This window comes from Myxocyprinus asiaticus, chromosome 35 (assembly GCF_019703515.2).
Source record: "Myxocyprinus asiaticus isolate MX2 ecotype Aquarium Trade chromosome 35, UBuf_Myxa_2, whole genome shotgun sequence".
In the NCBI taxonomy this organism is placed as follows: Eukaryota; Metazoa; Chordata; class Actinopteri; order Cypriniformes; family Catostomidae; genus Myxocyprinus; species Myxocyprinus asiaticus.
The window spans coordinates 8,497,291-8,518,103 of NC_059378.1; the positions used below are offsets into that span (position 1 = coordinate 8,497,291).

General features: G+C 38.0%; 1 protein-coding gene across 3 annotated transcripts in view; it reads right to left on the minus strand.

Moving 5' to 3' along the window:
- The window catches only part of ndrg3a (ndrg family member 3a), a 56,776-nt gene extending 37,186 nt beyond the window's left edge, over positions 1-19,590 (minus strand). Inside the window, exons 1-2 of one of the 3 annotated variants that reach the window (XM_051673160.1) lie at positions 19,328-19,590; positions 1,933-2,006 (exon numbers count right to left, since the gene is read on the minus strand). In XM_051673160.1, the coding sequence (XP_051529120.1) occupies positions 1,933-1,989 (57 nt within the window). In that variant the 5' untranslated portion in view covers positions 1,990-2,006; positions 19,328-19,590. The remainder of the gene's footprint in view (positions 1-1,932; positions 2,007-19,327) is intronic. The other 2 variants (XM_051673162.1, XM_051673161.1) reach the window with 2 other exon arrangements.
- Positions 19,591-20,813: the final 1,223 nt, after the last annotated feature.

A 20,813-nucleotide genomic window follows, 5' to 3' on the forward strand; every position in this document is an offset into this window, starting at 1 on the left:
GGCTACGTTTACATGTACCCTAATAATGCGATTACAATGCGATAAAGGTGATACTGCGATTAACTGTTGCTCATGTAAACAGAATATTGCGATTATGATATTGCGATTATGCTAATAATCAGAGTAATGAAAACCGCAATAAGATATGTGGAGTACTCCTATTTTAATCGCTTTATACTGGTATGTAACCGCTTTAATCGCATTTCTTCCAGTCTGACCAAAGTGTGCCTGTGCCAGTGCTTCAGACGGATGATGTTACACTCAAGCACAGGTTCAAAAACATCGCAAAACAGAAGAAGCTGCACTTACTTCTCTGCTTCATGTGAAATGGCAGTTTCTTGCACTGTTTTCCAGCAATGGTGCTCCCCAACTGCAGAATCTATAGCACCACGGCAAAAGAAAACATATTTTTCTGTGTTGTGAATGTCTGTTTGTAGTCTTAATTGAATGGTGGTGGGATAAAAAGACCGTATTCTGCTAAAAAACGGCAAGTACATTTTTCAAATGAGTTTGTCTTTGCAGGTGGAACACAACAACGTCCAGCACGTGTATTCCGATTCACAAACAAGTGACTCTTATGAACTGATTCTTTTTAGTACATCAAAACAGACAGAGCAACCAGTGTAATCCGATTAATAAATGACTCTTATGAACCGATTCTTTTTAGTACATCAAAACAGACAGAGCAACCAGTGTAATCCGATTAATAAATGACTCTTATGAACCGATTCTTTTGAGTACATCAAAACAGACAGAGCAACCAGTGTAATCCGATTAATAAATGACTCTTATGAACCGATTCTTTTTAGTACACCAAAACAGACAGAGCAACCAGTGTAATCCGATTAACAAATGACTCTTATGAACCGATTCTTTTGAGTGAATCAAATGAGAGAGCGCATCCAGTGTAGTCGAAAATTACTCTTATTAACCGGCTTTTTAATTAATCGTTTAAAAAGACTCACAAACTGACTGACTAATTTTCCTTATGCCAAGCAGTATTTAAAGATACATATTTGCAACAAGATGTTTTTTGTAATTTTTTATTTTATAAAAAAAGCATTAAAACACCACATTTCTCAGCAACAATCGAAGTATTGGCAAGTAGCATGTAAACAGGATAGAAGAGGTTTGCCCAAATCATGTAAACATCTTAATCTAGTTATTCTTTATACTCGAATTATTGCAGTAAATGCTGAGTCATTATGTGTGACCCCTCTACCAGTATTAATCGGCAAGTGCGTCATAACTCTGACTGAAGAGAGCGAAATCTCAGCAAAAACGAGTTGTTTTGAGTCTGCTAGTGTAGAGCCAGCTTTAGTGGAACTGTGTCTTGCTTTTTTAGTGCAAGAATGAGTTTAGTGTGAAGTTTCTCTTTGATCCAACGTCTTTAAGGGATGGCAAAGCTGGGTGCATGAAACATTCAGGATGCATTATGGGGGCCATTTTTCATGTTTAAAGTTACAAAATACTGTACAATAATAATATCATATTTTAAATTAGATTTATTTGTTAAATTGACCATTTATTTATTTTCATATTTATATCGTGGATCGGCCTGCTGTTGGCACACCAGACCATCGTCCCACCGGGAAAAGTCCCGCCTCTCCCGATGGCCAATCCGACCCCACAAAAGTTAGTAATAGCAGAAATGATCGTAGTTTTATAGTGTTTATGTCATTTTATGGTTAAGCTGTGGCCAAAATTCTGAGAACGTTTTTCTAATTTGATACAACACTTTTCATTTCACAAGGAAAATGAACAAGAATTTCTGAATTTGTAAGTATTTGGCATGTCAAAAAACTCCCAGATTTTAAATGTGATCTCAAACCTTTGGACCCCACTGTAGGCTATATGTACGCAAACTTGCAAGTGTGTATATCTGTGTCTGTGTGTGTGTAAGTGGGACGTTTATGACACTGTTTATCGCACCTTGTAGGTCAGAAGAGGTTTGATCTCGGTCAGCTGAACGTCTTGTAGCTCATCCATCACTGTGTCTGTCTGCACTGCAAAGAGAAACAAGCACATTCATAAAACACACCACCACATACTATTTCAGTAACATTTTTTAATAGTTAACAAACTAACATTGAACAATACTTTTACAGCATTTACTAATCTTGGTCAAGTCAATTTTGTGTGTATAGGGCTTTTCACAATACATATTGTTTCAAAGCAGCTTTACAGATAACCATGCCTTACGTTTTTTAGCCACCAGTGAGAAAGCCAAAGTGAATTTCTACATATACTAATATTACATTGTCATTATTTCAACTGTTATAAGTTGTATACGTAATATATATAAATTAACATGAACCAAAATGCTGTAAAAATTGTGTTTATTGTTAGTTCATGATAACTTATGCATTAACTTATGTTAACATATAAAACCATATTATAAAGTGTTAACACTATTTCTTAAAATGTGTCATTCATACAGAAACTGCCATCACATCTGAATCAATACTAAGCCCTTATGTTGAACTTTTGCTAATAGAACAAGGCTTGTTTTAAGCTATTAAAGTTTATGGTCTATGATGACCTGCCTTGAAATGTTCTAACAAGTTCCTGCTTTGTAATCAAGCATTAGTGCAGTCTTTATTTTTAATTAATCTGGCTACCTGAGATGAGACATCAGCACAGAACAGCCTTTAGTTAAACACTCTCGCTAAACAGTAATAAAGTTGAGTGCCTAAGGGAATGTCTCTACAATTGAATTTGCTCTTTTCAGTTGCCTTGGGAACAGCAGTGTTTAGATGAAAGGGTACAGTCTACTGGCTAATATATAAATGTTGCATGCTTCTGGTCTCCTGTCTCTGAACGGCATGTTGATTAACATTCTGGAGGCTGAGCGATAAACAAAAGTGCAGAATTTGTTCAGAGGATCAGTTAATTTTTCATTCTTCCAGTTAGATAACTTCCCTTTTGGGCATGCCCTGTTTTCATTGGAAAGGCTGAGACAGAAATGATCAAACAAGTTGTTCCTTGTTTGCCCAGACTGCTAATAAGAGACTATGCAAATGAAGCCCTGCCTTATGAATTCTTCAATGTCTACCCAAGGTGAGACTAGCAGAAAACACTGATTTATTGTCAGATTTGTGTCTTACAGGGATAGTTCACCCAAAAATGAAAATTCTGATCATTTACTCACCCACATGTTGTTGCAAACCAATTTGATTTTCTTTCTTTCTACCGCTGAACACAAAAGGAGATGTTAGATGGAATGCTAGCTTCAGTCACCATTCATTTTCAATGCATTTTTTTTCGGCATACATTGAAAATAAATAGTGACTGCGGGCTCACATTCCGCCTAACACCTTTTGTGTTCCACTAAGGAAAGAAAGTAAATACAGATTTGGAACAACATGAGGGTGAGTAAACGACAGAATGTTCATTTTTAGGTGAACTATCCCTTTAAATATGACTGGTCTCACTACTAATGTGTCCAAATGTGAAACTCTGAATGCGATGATACTTTGACATTCGGCATCAATGAGGGCTCTATAGAGATTTGCTGAGTGAGTTCATGCTGTAAGGTGGAATGGCATGCTGACAAGACTTAACCAAATTCCACCAGCCTCATCTGTCTACTGTCACAGTCATTCTAACCTCCCTGACCTTGGGAGGGGTCAAAGTTGATTGGATGCTTTGACTGACATACATTCAATGGACCAATCTGTGAGAACAACCATCACTAGTGCCAGATGTGACTCCTTGACATGAAACTGACAACGCTCCCAAACTTCCCACACTATTTGACTAATGAATTTCCATGATTTTTCAAGTTATGCTTGAATGTTGGATTTTTTTGGATTTTAGTGAATACTTAATATTTAAATAGAAATATAATAATTTTATAGAGATTGCAAAGAGCCACAAAAAGAGCAATCTCTAGTCGGTTAAAAAAATATTCATTAAAGAAATTTCCGTGACTTTTGACAATTTTACTCATTTTCAGACCTAGAAATCTCAATTTCATGATCATGGCAACCCTGAATCGAAGTCAAAAGGTCACTGCCTTTTGTCAATGAAATACAATGTCAGCCAAACTCCAAATTACCATTATGTAAAAACAGAGAAAACTACTAGTGCATATTAAATGGTGAGTAAATGATAAGAGAATTTTCATTTTTGAGTGAACTATCCCTTTAAGAGCTATAAAACCGTAAGAGTGAAAATCTCCTCTGCACTCACAGTTGCAAATCCAGATGTAAGGCATTAAATCATATTTAGACAAGGAGTGACACAAAAAGGGAAAACAAATGTTCAACATGCCAGAAAAGATTTGCGGTATTGACTACCACTAACACAGACTGTCAAAAAATCTGGGCCGAGGGCAAAGGTCAAACTATAATCATGGCCTCTGCTTGTAATCACAAACACAGAGCTGAAGGGGTCAGACTAGAATTATCGAGCAGAGTCACACGTTTTTAAACGCGCTGCTCTGCCAAGATCAATCTCAAGATTGGATATTTGAACAATTAGACTTGCTTCACTAACCTAAGTTAACTTCATATCCAAGCTATCATTTGCAATCAACGTCATTTTCAGTCTACGCCCACTCTAGTTGTACATTCAGTGAAGTGTGAAACTGTTGCCATAGAGACTAAAAAGGCAGATGTTTATTTTCAGAAGTAATGAAGACTCTGAACAACAGACTGAAGTAGTCATCACCACAGTACTACATATATTCTATTTCTGAGATTGCATGAAGATGTTTTCTGAGGACAGATGGTAAAAGTACTTATTCACTATCTTCCCATGTGTACTGCATAACTATGCTTTCAGAAGAAATGTGACTCATGTAAAAACACATCCCGGGGTTCCTTTATCCTATTTCACATTTTAGTGAAACGTCCATATACTCTACTTCTTAAGAGAGAAAAGAAAAGCAAACAACAGAATAATTACAAGAGCTTGGATTGGCCATGCTTTTTAAAGAATAATTTAATAAGGTGTATTAATAAATTGTTTACAGGAGAAAATATAACACAAGCTAAGGGTAATCATCTGAACTTTCATAAAATGTTTTAATATGACACTGACACAGAAACATGTTCATTGGTCTTCTAATGCTTCACATATCCTGTTGATCACTCACATATGACAGGCTCAGTTCCAGATTATATTCATAATGCTGTAAACCCTGGCGATTTAGTAAGGGAATTACAGGGAAAATCTCTCCATTTTATGACTTTCACTTGTAAAAAGAGAGGTAAAAAAATACTGTTTAATATCTTAAACCAACCCCACACCTAAGGACAGGCCAAGTAGCCTAAGAGCAGCAGATCTTTGCGAGTGAGGATCAACAGTGCGGCATGCTTATAAATGGAAAGGGTCTTCTTGAAGATGAGATGAAACTGAAACTTTGCTCCACCATAAATTAAAACAAAAGTAGGGCTGTGCCCTCATTCCTGCTTTTGAGCTTTATTTATAGTGGATTAAAGCTTCATGTTGAGCTCTATATAAACACCTGCTGTTTGTAACAGAGTTCTAATCATGCAGTAACATCAACGGTTCACATGACACATGACCATCATGCTCTGTAAATCAGTCACTATTCAACTTCTCTTAACATGGAAGGTCATTCCTGTTCTCAGGCATCTGCAACAGAGCACTAACATGCATGCTCATGTGTTGAATATAAACCAGGCCAATCACTTTCTCTTAGTCCCCACCCCCTTTGCTGGGAGAGTAGGAGCGGCTGCCTGGGAAGCTGAGGGACATGACCTTAGTGTCTATGGCTGTGTTCAGAATGGACTATACTAGTGTACTGCTTACTGTGCATGGCGTAAACCTTATACTGTCTACTATTTATTTGTTTAATGAATGTGAAATATGTGAAAAAATGTGTAATATGTAGTGATAAACATCATGTTGCATGCTGCATTCAACAAGTGGCATCAATTAGCACCTTGGTAATAAATTAAAGCAATAAGCGATGAGATGACCTGCGGAACTTTGTGATTTTTACCAAGGCTAAGGGGTGGCACGACGTCAAGCAGAATTTTACAAAAATGGCAGCAATAGCAATATGACTAAAGACATTTACAGTATATTCAATGTATTTATATTATTAATCGGAACAAACAACTTTTCAGCGTTGCAACTATTGCGTTGCAACTATTCATTTTATTAATGGCTATTTTGCAGTTTTGAATCCAACTTGGTAGTCTGATAAAATAATGAGTCACGAAGGAGATCTCATTCGTCACACTGGAAGTGTAACAGCCTGATCTTATAAAAACAATTACATGGCATTGACATTACGTGGATCATTACACGTATTTCGGCAGTTATGAGGTGAAATATCCACTGGCACTAAAAGAGAGTTGAATGTTCTCCCAAACAGACAAAGTTTTAATGGTTAATCCTCTTTCGAGTTTTAAATCAACAAAACAAGGGATTTTCCGATTCCCTTTTTTGAGAACGAGCACGAGTACCAATACTTCCTTTTCGGTACTCGCCGATAACTGTTTTTTTTCTGAAGTTTATCAACAAAAATGGTGTTTAAATAAATGAATTAATTAAAACTTTAATCAAATTAAAATAGAAACATTTATTTTCAACATAATGTATTATTTTTGTCAAATAAAGTGCTACGTAACGGAGCATCACAGATGTGAGATATTTTTTAAATAGAATACAATTATTATTGATTTATTATTTTCAGTAGTAGTAGTTATACAACGAATATTACATAACTATACAGTACTGATATATTTGTGTTAGTACTTTTTTTCCATTGAAAGTGAGCTTTTATTTTGGTGGAAGCTTTTATTTTGAAGCGCTTTCCATTTCTTTGTGTTTTTGACGGTAGCTTCTCACTTCTGGAAAAGCAGGTTGCTACGTGACCCAATGTGATTATTAAACCAAAAAGGCTGCTGTATAATTAAATAAATATGTAGTCTGAATGTGCCTCGTGTTACAAAGTGAATTAGCGCTCTTCTCGCTGTCATCTGCTACAAAAAATTTGTGTGATGCTCATGAAGGTGTTTTTCGTACGGAATAAGGAATCAGCAGCCAGTGTCAGCACAACACCGGCTCCACACATTCACAAGTTGAAGCACGTAGCACATGCAAACTATATATTTATCTCATTAAATCACAGCCTTTGCAGTTTAATATACACACTAGGACATAACATGGTTTTAATTTGTGTGCTGAATGTTTAAGGAATGACATTCGTACATCAGATGGTATCGGATCATTTTTACGAGCACGAGTACAAGTACAAGTACATGAGTATGGTATCAGACCCAATCTGATTCTAGCATTGGGAAATTCCTAAACAAAACCTAACCTCTACCATAAACTTTAAACCTAAACCTAAGAGACAGTGGCATAAAAAAAGCAAATGTGAGATGAAAAACAAATGTTTTTAAGGTGAATGCTCTGTTGAGTTTAAAATCAACAAAGCCTACCCCTACCCTAAATCTTAAACCTAACCAATAGTGTCATTAAAGCTAATGTGAGATAAAAAAATAAAAAAATAATCACATCATTTTGTGGTGCTTCTATGACACTTTTGGCTCATGTGTCGACTCACGTGCTCTATACTGGACTCATACTTGTACCTTTACATTGCAAGTGCAATGCTCAATCAGCTGAGCTACCGCACAATTTTACAATGCATGAATAAGCTTGTAAATGTAGTTGGATATGTAATACAAACTTTAAAATGTACAACAAAGTCTCATGAGATTTCGTCAAAAATGTACAACTTCAGGGGCCTGGGTAGCTCAGCGAGTATTGCCACCGACTACCACCCCTGGAGTCACGAGTTCGAATCCAGGGTGTGCTGAGTGACTCCAGCCAGGTCTCCTAAGCAACCAATTGGCCCGGTTGCTAGGGAGGGTAGAGTCACATGGGGTAACCTCCTCATGGTCATGATTAGGGGTTCTCGCTCTCTATGGGGCATGTGGAAAGTTGTGCATGGATCGCGGAGAGTAGCATGAGCCTCCACATGCGGAGTCTCCGCGGTGTCATGCACAGCGAGCCACGTGACAAGATGCACGGATTGACGGTCTCAGAAGCGGAGGCAACTGAGACTTGTCCTCTGCCACCCGGATTACGGTGAGTACATCAACCAATCGCATTCACTTCACGAACACACGTTCAGAACCCGGAAGTGTCACTTTCTTCCGTATTACACACCAGGGCTTTTAACATTAATATCATGGTTATGTTTACACTCTGGGTAGGGTAAGGTGTTACACTTTTTGGTTAGGTTTAGGGATGGGGTTTGGCGTTAAAGTTAAGAAAACACAGTTTTGGTTTAACACGGAACAAACGCACGTTTGGAACTACAAGGGCATGAGGGAAGCATCTCTTATTGGTGGGTCCATAATGAATGAACTTGTACTATTGTGAATTCTCCTGAGATCGGGTTGAAAGTGTATAACCAAAGTCATGCACTATAGTAAAATGTTTTAATGTAGCATTGTGTGATGAACAGGGCGAAAGGAAGTGTTTATGAACTGATCATCTTTTACTTGCGATTTGTGTGAAAGGTCATTGTTGTTTTAGCGTCTCTAGTGTTCACTTCACTGGGAAACTGCCCCGCTACATAGAACAAGCCATGTAAAAACTATTTTGCAAAAATGTAGGTATAGTGACATGATTCTATAAGACCAGGTTTAAATGTAAGCTCAGGTCAGGTGCACTGCATTGTGGAATACAATACTCCATGCAGTACATTCTGTTACATACTGTACATTTTGGCAAATGTAGTAGGTCATCTAGATATTCAGAAAATATGCATACTGCAGAAATACTACAAACAGTGTAGAAGCATACTATGCAAAACATGTCTCTCTTTCTTTCTGTTTTTTTCTTTAACTTTGCGGCTCTTCCATCACTGAATAAATCAAGGGAAACCTCTTCATCTAAGCAGTTGTGTACCTGACATGGTGATGCACACACTTCATTAGTAAAACACTTTGGTTGCACAATGCAACACTAGACAGTCTGCCAAAACAGGACTCCCATCTCTCTCTCTCTCTCTCTCTGACTCATCCAGCAAGGTTTGAGGGACACCCTGCATGCTGATGCAAATTGTCAGTATCCTAGCATCACTTCCATCACACTGTGCCATTTGCCTTATACATGAAATCACTTCCTTGTCATTTCCGAAGAACTGAGAACTCTTACACAGCTAAACAAGGTTATACTGTATGATGATTTCTTGAGTCTTTTCAAAGTATTATCACAAATTTCTCTCTCTCTCTCTCGAAGTTTAGTGAAATTTGACAAGCGAATTTGCGGCGCTGACCAATAGGAAGTTGTTTGTTTTGGCAGTGACCTCTGTGTGGGCGGTGCTTCGTACACAGCTACACTGAATATTCACAATGGACAGGGATATAATTTTAGCGATGAGTTTCTTTTTAACTTCACTGTCACGAAGTATAAAGTGCAGCATTAAAGAAAAGAGGCTGCTTGGCTATTAGTTTTTTTCTGGTTTCACCTTCGCTCAACATCCACCCATGCGGAATTTCGCTGTGCAATGGTAAATGTGACCCCGCCTTTAGAATTCACAGAATTAAATGTTTTCAATGGAGTGCATTACTCCTTATTTAGCCTCATGAGATCAGAAAGCTTTTCACTATATTGATTCAAGGGTACTATTTGTTGGTAACATCATTAAAAGTATCATTGCGCCTTCCATCCTCGCACAAACACACACTTAATTTAAATCTATGAAATGGAATTCATGATCTTAGCATGTTCATTTTTACAGTATTTCAGCTGTATGACAGGATGGAGGCCCACCATACTCTTACACGGCAGTCCGTTCACTGACTGTCTGATGCATATTGCACACAAAACTGAAAAGTACTTTCTCGGCCAGCAAGCTGAAATCTGATTGGCTGGCATTACGCAACTTGAGGAAGAGTTTTTTTTTTTTCAGTCTGCCTGAAAACAAAGGGTGCGTTTCCTCTCACTCCCTAGTTCCCTATGTCGTGAATCAGTATATTGTGAACATAAATCCGGTAACTAGCTAGGATGTTTATCCAGTAAACATTGGGACACTGGTGACTCAATTACTTGCGACACGATTACTATGTCACGCATTAGAATGCAGCTGCATAAAAGACAAATGTAGCAAAGTACAGTGCTATTATGAAAGAGATCATACATAAATGAACGAATAAAAATACAAAGGGGGTGTGTTTTTATTTTATTTTCTTCTAAAAACTTTAATACTTTTATTAGGAATGTTTGCAGGATTATTTCCCTTTCATGCAGATTATTGATGGAAGATAATTACAAACAAAATCACTTTTTAGGTTGATATAGCCAGTGCTATTGAGGATAAAAAGCTGGATTTAAATTTTATTTAGAGGACATCATCAGTGACATTAAAAACTATTTAGAAGCAATTCTATCACAAAATTGATCTGTTTCTGCAGATTTTCACACATACCTCATGTAACAGGGCTGGCATGATGTTACAGATATTTACAGAGGCTTTGAGAGATTGAATTATTGGAAACAGTGGCCTCTTTTTGTGTACTGAACACATGTGGATTTAAAGTAGGTTAAATTACTGTATGAGACTAGCCTTTAAACAGGCAGATGTTTTTTTTTAATTATTTTTTAAGGTTTATAAAACAGAAATATTGATACAGAAATCTAAGGTATTAGCAATGTTTGCTTCTTGAGAGAGTAGGAGTGGCTGCATGGGAAGATGAGGGACCTCGTGTCAATGGTTGTGTTCAGAATACTAGCATAGTGAATAGTGGATATTGTGCTTGATAGGTACACAATATTGCTAACATTAACACTTTAAACAGCAGTATGCTATATTGTTGTCACATTACCTCATCATGTTGCACGTTTAATTTTGCAAGTGACTACCAGTTATCATCTCAGAAATAAATACTGTTATTTTTCATTTTGTTGAAAAAAAAAACAAAAAAACTTAAATCTAGATACATAAATCTAAGGCATCAGCAATGACTGCTTCAAGCACATAGTAATTCATTTACATTCATCTATCTCATTAATGCACAAAGTTGCAAAATGTTGAACATTATGAAGTTGACAACATAAACTATGATGTGTATCAATAGATATTCAATAATCTACAACCTAATTGCATTGTACAACCTTTGTGCTTCTTCCCAGAGATGCATTAGATGCATGTCAACAAATTAATCTGGTTTGATAAATGACAGGAAATAAATTGCCCACCTGTCGGGATAAAATGTGAGCAAAATGACTTCCTGCTACAAGCAAAGCAAAAATCATTGCGACTTATAATGAAAGTAAATGGGGCCAGTCCATAAATGTTAAAATACATACAAGACATAAAGATTTTTACATGTAAACATGGTTTGATAAAATCAGTGATTTACCGCCATTACAGTGTTTACCAGATAAAAGAGTTTACCGGTGTCACGTCATCTTGACAACGAAGGTGTAATTTTGAAAACAACAACACAAATAAGGTTAGGGAGCGATTTCATCACACTAAAATCATGTTTAGATGTACAGTACAATGTTTTATATCTTGTGGCTATACTTTTGAATGTGTGTAAGTTTATGGACTGGCCCCAATCACTTCCATTAAAAGTGCCTTCCTGTAACCACATATTTTTGTTTTTTTAAGAAACAAGGGACAAGTCAAAATTATTTATTATGGTTATCAGCATTATGCCACAAATGCTGTCAATTGAGCTTAACTTGTATTGAACCCGGAATATTCCTTTAAGTGAAATCCTACTACCTGGCTATTAAGCAGACAAGGAGATCCCAGTCAGATTTTATCTAAACAACTTCTCACTCAACACTTACCATCACGTACTGTACCTATCAACTTTAACCCTCATGTTTGGTTGAATTTAACTGTATGCTCTTTATGTTTGGGGTCTCAGAGACTACAACCAGCGCGTCTGACACCAACAATCATGCCACGGTTGAAATTACTACGATTACATTTTTTTCCCCATTCTGATGGTTGATGTGAACATTAACTGAAGCTCCTGACCGCATCTGCATGGTTTTATGCATTGCACTGCTGCTACATGATTGGCTGATTAGATAATCGCATGAATAAATAGGTGTACAGTAGGGCTGAAACGATTAGTCGACGTTATCGACAACGTCGACAATAAAAAATTGTCGACAAAACTTTTCGTTGTCGAATAGTCATTTGATCTTAACGTAACATAAGATCATATGAAACTCTAATGATTGCACACAAGAGCAGCACTGCAGCTCGCGCCTGACTGAGGAGAGGACGAAAAAACATCTCACAGTTCAGACGCACTCTAAACTTCCCAAACAGCTTCAGGTGATGTAGATCGCAAAGTATGAGGGAATTATAATGCAAAAATACAAAATAAGTAAATACAGGAGCACTCTTGTTGTGGAATAAGCAGAGCTGGAGCTGACGCTCAGCTTAAGCAAAACTTGCGTGTCGAGCGTCTTTAAAGGAAACACCCCGGCGTTACATCTTTAATGCAGTTCTATTGAATGCATTATAGCTTTATTAAAGTTAAAATATTAAGGAAACTGGTATTTCTCTGTGCGGTCAGCGCCTCTTCTATGAGTTGCGCGAAGTATCCCGATCTCAGGGGGAGAGATTGAAACTGCACCCGGCTGAGGTACACTCTGTCGCGGGGACGCTCGTTCCTCAAGTGCGCGCGCTTAATGCAGCTAGATTATAACGTGATGGCAACTTATTGAATCATAATATTTGTGTCACTGTGCATTTCTTATCGTAAAGAAAATTGGCAAAACGCAGCTTTATTAATAAGAGAGAGTTTAAAGATGGATTGAAGTGAACAGAAAGGTGAGAGAGGGTAGTCTTCGCCCCATTATACACTGCAAAAAATGTTTGTTTTTTTAGCTTGTTTTCCAATATAAGTATCTAAAACTCCTTTAAAACAACATACATTTACTTTAGCAGCTATACTGCAGAAGAATGTTTTTTTTTTTTTTTTTTTTTTTTTATCTGAGAATGTTGAATATACACTATATTGCCAAAAGTATTCGCTCACCCATCCAAATAATTGAATTCAGGTGTTCCAATCACTTCCATGGCCACAGGTGTATAAAATGAAGCACCTAGGCATGCAGACTGCTTCTACAAACATTTGTGAAAGAATGGGCCGCTCTCAGGAGCTCAGTGAATTCCAGCGTGGTAATGTGATAGGATGCCACCTGTGCAGCAAGTCCAGTCGTGAAATTTTCTTGCTACTAAATATTCCACAGTCAACTGTCAGTGGTATTATAACAAAGTGGATGCGATTGGGAATGACAGCAACTCAGCCACGAAGTGGTAGGCCACGTAAAATGACAGAGCGGGGTCAGCGGATGCTGAGGCGCATAGTGCGCAAAGGTCGCCAACTTTCTGCAGAGTCAATCGCTACAGACCTCCAAAGTTCATGTGCCCTTCAGATTAGCTCAAGAACAGTGCATAGAGAGCTTCATGGAATGGGTTTCCATGGCCGAGCAGCTGCATCCAAGCCATACATCACCAAGTGCAATGCAAAGCGTCGGATGCAGTGGTGTAAAGCACGCCGCCACTGGACTCTAGAGCAGTGGAGACGCGTTCTCTGGAGTGACGAATCACGCTTCTCCATCTGGCAATCTGATGGACGAGTCTGGGTTTGGCAGTTGCCAGGAGAACGGTACTTGTCTGACTGCATTGTGCCAACTGTGAAGTTTGGTGGAGGGGGATTATGGTGTGGGGTTGTTTTTCAGGAGCTGGGCTTGGCCCCTTAGTTCCAGTGAAAGGAACTCTGAATGCTTCAGCATACCAAGAGATTTTGGACAATTCCATGCTCCCAACTTTGTGGGAAAAGTTTGGGGATGGCCCCTTCCTGTTCCAACATGACTGCGCACCAGTGCACAAAGCAAGGTCCATAAAGACATGGATGAGCGAGTTTGGTGTGGAAGAACTTGACTGGCCTGCACAGAGTCCTGACCTCAACCCGATAGAGCACCTTTGGGATGAATTAAAGCGAAGACTGCGAGCCAGGCCTTCTCGTCCAACATCAGTGTCTGACCTCACAAATGCGCTTCTGGAAGAATGGTCAAAAATTCCCATAAACACACTCCTAAACCTTGTGGAAAGCGTTCTCAGAAGTGTTGAAGCTGTTATAGCTGCAAAAGGTGGGCCGACGTCATATTAAACCCTATGGATTAAGAATGGGATGTCACTTAAGTTCATATGCATCTAAAGGCAGATGAGCGAATACTTTTGGCAATATAGTGTAACATTAAAAATACAAATATTTTAAAATATCTAAAAATCCTTTAAAAAAAGATGCATTCACCTGAGAAGCAGCATATGAGATATTTACACTTGCTTTTAGAGAATAGATCTTGAATATAAGTGTATTTTGTCTTTACTGCACTCGAAGTATAACTAAATGAAAAACTACACTTATATACAAAATACACTTACATTTAAGATACATTCTCTTAAAGCAAGTCTAAATATCTTATATGCTACTTCTCAAGTAAAAGTATCTTATTTTAAGGATTTTTAGACAATTTTAAATGGAAAAAAAGACAAATACACTTGATAACAATAAGATTTTTTTTGTATTGACATTTTTACTGAATTAAACATAATAAAAAGTATTTTTTCCTTTAATTCAGTGAATGTCATTTAGAGGTATTTTTAAAAGATAATTTTGTCCTCTTTATTGTTTAGTAAGCGTATTTAATACAACCTTTTAAGTCGGGGCACAAGCTGAATAATCGGTTAAGAGCTAATGATTAATCGTTGCAATAATCGACCGAATAGTCGAATAATCGTTCTAATAATCGTCAGATTAGTCGATTATCAAAATAATCGTTAGTTACAGCCCTAGTGTACAGGAGTTCCTATTAAAGTTCTCAGCGAGTGTATGGCTGCGTCCAAATCCAAAGGTTGCTACCTTGTTGCTTCGCTTACCTATCATGTCTCAGGCAGCTTAACTAACATACCTACAGTATTTACAGTCTAATGCCTAAATACATCATCTTCAGTTTTAGGTAATATATTTTATACTGTCAGAGTTTAATACCAATAACAACATTTCAGGGAAAGTTTTAGTATTGTTTTTGTTTTTATTTTATAGTATTTTTCTAGAATTTGTCTGCTTACAATAGGATTGTTATATGTATTGCTTTAAAGAGCCCTGAGTCCTTAGGGATCCAGTACAAACAACTACAAAAGATTACAATTCAAAAGAAACACAGAATGAAGACATGAGCAATAGGTTGGAATGTATCATTTAAAGAAAAAAAAAAGAGAAGTAAATAAGAGCCTACTGTGATCTAATTTCACAGATTTCACACTGGAGCAGTGTGAAATCTGATGATCTTTTTGATGGGATTAACAAAGACATCTCAGCAGGCCGGCCTGATATTGAGCCATCAGGCAGAACCACAGCTGTCAAGATGAAAATGGCAAGGTGGAATGATAGGAGACAGAGAAAAGCATGGCACAAAACCAAAGACAAACGTTTTGGTGTCCAAGTGGGTTGGCTTAGGTCCAGGACATCAACATGATACCCACACAGCCTGTCCGACAGGCCAGCATAAACGACCTTTAATGCTAATAAGATGAAGTTCGGCATGGTGACATTGATTAAAGGCGGCTCAGACTTCCAGCATAGGGTTGATTTGTTTTTGTAGGTCAGATATTAGTTGGGTGAGGACTGAATAAGAAGGTCCACATCTGAAAATGTAGTAAAACCATGTTTTTTTTATACCATGGTATTCTTTGAAGGGCCTTGGAGTACTAAGTAAACACATATAGACATCCCAATTGTTTTGCTCCATTGTATCAAAGTATGAAGGAATTACCATTTGATACCATCACTGTACCATTGTTCCCATAAAAGCACTTTTTTGTAAGGATTTAGAGCGTTTCCCTAAAAAAGGGTACTTTAATAGGGGATATACACCATGTTAGAAAATATCTTATAAAACTGCTATTACAATGTAAAACATAGCCTACTTTTAAAATGTTGCTGAAGCCAGATTATGGTTTTCTCTTGTGAATTTTGTATTTCTTAAATATCTGAATTAGAATAGAGCAGAGAGGATCACAGAGACCTTCGGTCTTGCTAGGGCTTTACAGACTGAAGGTTTGAGTCTCTGCAGGGACGAACCTTCCGGAGGACCATTTTGGAATTCGTCCACATCAAACAATCAACAGCCTGACACCTGTGCTTTCCTCACCTGCTGCTGGCGCTCTTAAAGGAGGTGCTATGAGGACTGCAGAGGAAAGTTAGAGATGCTCAATCATGCTACTGTTCACTCACTAAAACATGCCTCATCTCTCTCTCCAACACACACACACACCAAAATGATGATTTTGTACACTCAAGATCTATGACACATTCAGAACGGTCAGTTTAACACTAAATGTCCTCTCTTATCTCTGTATAACACTATGGGCTATACCCGCTGGCCCTTGCGCTGTTCAACAGTCCTGATAAGCAGGGTTATTGAGATTGTGAACGCACACTCAATTGAACTGAAGCAGCTTAATTAAAGCTCACTACTCCCAAGCGTCACAGGATTCCCTGACATTTATCTATCTCCACTCTGCAAACTGTTGACGTCTGCGGTGTCGCTCAGTGACACTCTGAGATCAACTGAATGACACACAAAGCACCGCTCCTGGCATTTATCTATTCGCTTAAAATACCCTTGAGCATTCAAATGTGATCCCCAATTTGGAATGCCCAATGAGCTCGTAAGTCCTTGTGGTGGCGTAGTGACACGCCTCAATCTGGGTGGCGGAGGACGAATCTCAGTTGACTCCAGTGTCTGAGACCGTCAATCCGCACATCTTATCACGTGGCTTGTTAAGCGTGTTACCACGGAGACCTAGCACGTGTGGAGGCTTCACGGTATTCTCCGCGGAATCCACGCACAACTCACCACGCGCCCCGCCGAGAGCAAGAACCACATTATAGGGACCACGAGGAGGTTACCCCATGTGACTCTACCCAACCTAACAACCGGGCCAATTGGTTGCTTAGGAGACCTGACTGGAGTCACTCAGCACGCCCAAAATGTGATTGAACTTTGAAGCGCACAATAATTAATCAACATTGATTGCGATCAGACAATGATTTAATAATCGCAACAGGCCTATGCACTCATCTGATTAAATGATCCATAGCAAACTAATCTTCCCATGTGCAATGTCTGTAAGTGAACTGAAAAAATAACAGGTAAGATTTACTTAATGTAACATTTGCAGGAAAGAGGCAAGAGAAAGCGGATCTATGTGCAGGCTTTTTAAAGCAATGAACATAAAAGGACTCAAAACACACCAAAAGAACAAACTATTACATCCATGAAAGGTTAACAACTGACAAAGACAGAGAACACAATACACACACAAGAGCTAACAAGGTTAACAAGACACAGCTGCGATCAATCAAGGGGAACAGAGAACAGAGACACAACAAAAACCAAAACTAATCTTCAAAATAAAAGTCTTTATCCTTCTAGCGACCTCTAGTGGCCGCTAGGGAGAATGTCCCAAGTGTTACACTTCATTTTTATTTGCAAGTTTTTGCACAGTTTTTCTAAGAAAATATCAATGGTGTAAAATTAAGTAAAATCTACTTAATTTCTTGACATAATATTGATTGAAGAGAGAGTACATTTAACTTAAAATTTCAGTAACTTTTACTTACAAATCTGAAGTATCTGGTATTTAAGTAAGCGTAGTCAAATTTAAATGAACATTTTACTAGAACATTCCACATTTTTATTTTTTTTCCTCATTTAAATAATGTACCACATGACATATGGAAGCTTTCCATAAAAGCGCCATGTATGCTACGTATTTACTCTATTAGACAACATCACCTTAAATTACGGGTAATGGGATCACTCAATGCTATGTGCACAAAACACGGTGATAGTAACAATTCACAGATTTTTTTCATTTTTATTATTTTTATTATCATGAAAGGGTAATTTTGAGCAGAAAATTAACTTCAGACTTCATAAAACAAGTAGTTACCAAACGTAACAACAAAATCAACAATAAAAATGGTGCTAATAAACTTGCAAACAGTGAAACCACGCAAGCTCATTAATTATTCAAGCATGCTGGGAACAACAGTTTTCAAAAGTTACGTCGAATTTACTCACATTTGCGGAAAAATATGACAAGGTTTTCTACTTTAGGATTGATACACGATGACACAATTGAAAAATAACAAATAATCATAAATAATATTTACTTATAAGCTAAAGCAATAATTTGTACATGTTTGAATTAAAAACAAATGTAGAATTTACTTAATATTTTCAAGTTCATGCTATAACTTAATGCTGAAAGTACTTAATCTTTTCTGCTTTATTTTTTTTTTCATTGTACCAGGGTAATATGCAAAGTTTTATTGTATTTCCTAGTCACAAAACAACTGCTGATCTCAAACTCTGTATTTAATGTTTGAAGAATTGTTTAAATACAAACCACTTAAGAAAAACACTGTCTATTATAATAAATTCAGCTGTAATAACAACGTTTGCAAACAGATTTCAACAAAAAGACTCTATGTCTTAGAGACCCCGTGTTGATTACAACAACAGGTTAGTGTTTTTTGTTTGTTGTGTCAATAGAGTGTGGTGAACAGCACACCTGCGGTCACATGGAGTTCACATCATCAGCAGTGCGACCTTGCATGAGCAGGTGACCCAGGACAATGTCATTTCTGTCATGTCGGAAGTTGTCATATTTGATCGAAACTAACAAAAAAATCCATGAGCATGCATACATGTATATATGCGATATATATGCATCGTGAATTAATATATATTAAATCAAAGTTAAACCTATAGTTGCACGAGACTTGAATTCAAATACATTGCCAAAACAAACAAAGATATCCTTTCATTAAAATTGGTGAACAATATAGAAAGCATATTCAAAAGTCTAAATGTAGGGTGTAGCTGGTACTCTTGATCTATATGAGAGAAGAGACAGCTATGAAAACTCTCAAATATCTGCAGGAACGGATGGGCTACACTGTATGCACTGAATCCCAACCCATTATGTCTAATGAGATACAAAGTTTCTATTTTTGGCGACAACATCCAACATCCCCAGTGTCGGATGTGTGAGGAAAACAATCGATCTGTAACAAATCTTAGCTACGTCCTTTTTTCTTGACTTATTCAGCGGCAGTAGAGATTATGTTGCCTCCTGACAGCTTAAAAACACGAAGACGTTTTAAATGGAATAACACTAACCAGGCAGCATCCCTCATAATTATGCTCATATCAGTTCTGTTCATCTTCCAAAAACACAATGTACAGGTGTAATTGTATTATTATGAATTTAACTCACCAAGCAGTCTTGAGGGAAAATATGTGGATAAGACCCGACAAAAAGGTTTAAATAAAAGGAGACTGATGGAACGGACGGTCCGCACGTTTTCTCTGCTCGCAGAGGCGTCACTGTGTGGGCGGGACTATTTGGACTACACACACACACACACACACACACACACAGTACACTTAACTCGTTTGGAAGACCCCCTAAAGGGGCCGTTCACACCGAGCACGGTTTGTTTTTTTTGGTCCGTCCGCGCTGTTTTTCTTTTTAAACATGCGCTAGAAGGACGTCTTTGTCTGTTGCGCCGCGTCCAGCTGTGTTTTAAGCGTCTCGCGCTGGAGTGCCGCGTTTTTAGAAGATGTGTCAGGTAAAAAAAGAACGTCAACTTTTAAACGCGCGTCTCGAGACACCTGGGTTCTGTTAACGCGTTACACCCTGTCTACACGCGTCAAAAGCAATAGAACCCCATGATGCTGTCTAAACTGGAAGCGTCCGTTGTGGCGCGCCCGGTGTAGACAGGGTGTTACGCTGCGTTTTCTTTTTGTTTTTTTTAGCGCAATAACGCATTCGGTCTGAACGCCCCCGTACACGCAATTTTACACGAGGTTATCTAAGATCTCAAGTTACGTCTTTAAACATGTTTATTCTGCTTCTCGTCACCCTGCTACAGAAACAAATCACAACAGACCAGGTATGTACACCTGTGTGCTTTTATTTGAAGGTTTCCAATTTGTCAGTGGTTTTGACAGCATGTTCAAAACTGGAGTCAAGCTTAATCGTAATGCAAGAAAAAAAGTATTTTTTATCCATTTCAGCTTGAGAGCAGCAGTTAAGGGAAATACTATAAGAATATACACTCACTGAGCACTTTATTAGGAACACCTGGACACTTACTTATTCATACGATTATCAGCCAATCGTGTGGCAGCAGTGCAATGCATAAAATCATGCAGATACGGGTCAGGAGCTTCAGTTAATGTTCACATCAACCATCAGAATGGGGAAACATTTGATCTCAGTGATTTCGACCGTGGCATGATTGTTGGTGCCAGATGGGCTGGTTTGAGTATTTTTGTAACTGCTGATCTCCTGGGATTTTCACACACAACAGTCTCTAGAGTTTACTCAGAATGGTGCCAAAAACAAAAAACATCCAGTGAGCGGCAGTTTCTGCGGACGGAAATGTCTTGTTGATGAGAGAGGTCAACGGAGAATAGCCAGACTGGTTCAAGCAGACAGAAAGGCTGCAGTAACTCAGATAACCACTCTGTACAATTGTAGTCAGCAGAACAGCATCTCAGAATGCACAACATGTTGAACCTTGAGGCGGATAGACTACAACAGCAGAAGACCACATCTGGCACTTTATTAGGACCATATTGTTTCTAATAAAGTGCTCAGTGAGTGTTTATGCCAGGAAAGGTGAAAAAGCAAACAGTTTGTACTCATCAAACTCTTGCCAAGACTATAGCCAATATGCACATTTTTTTCATTTAGG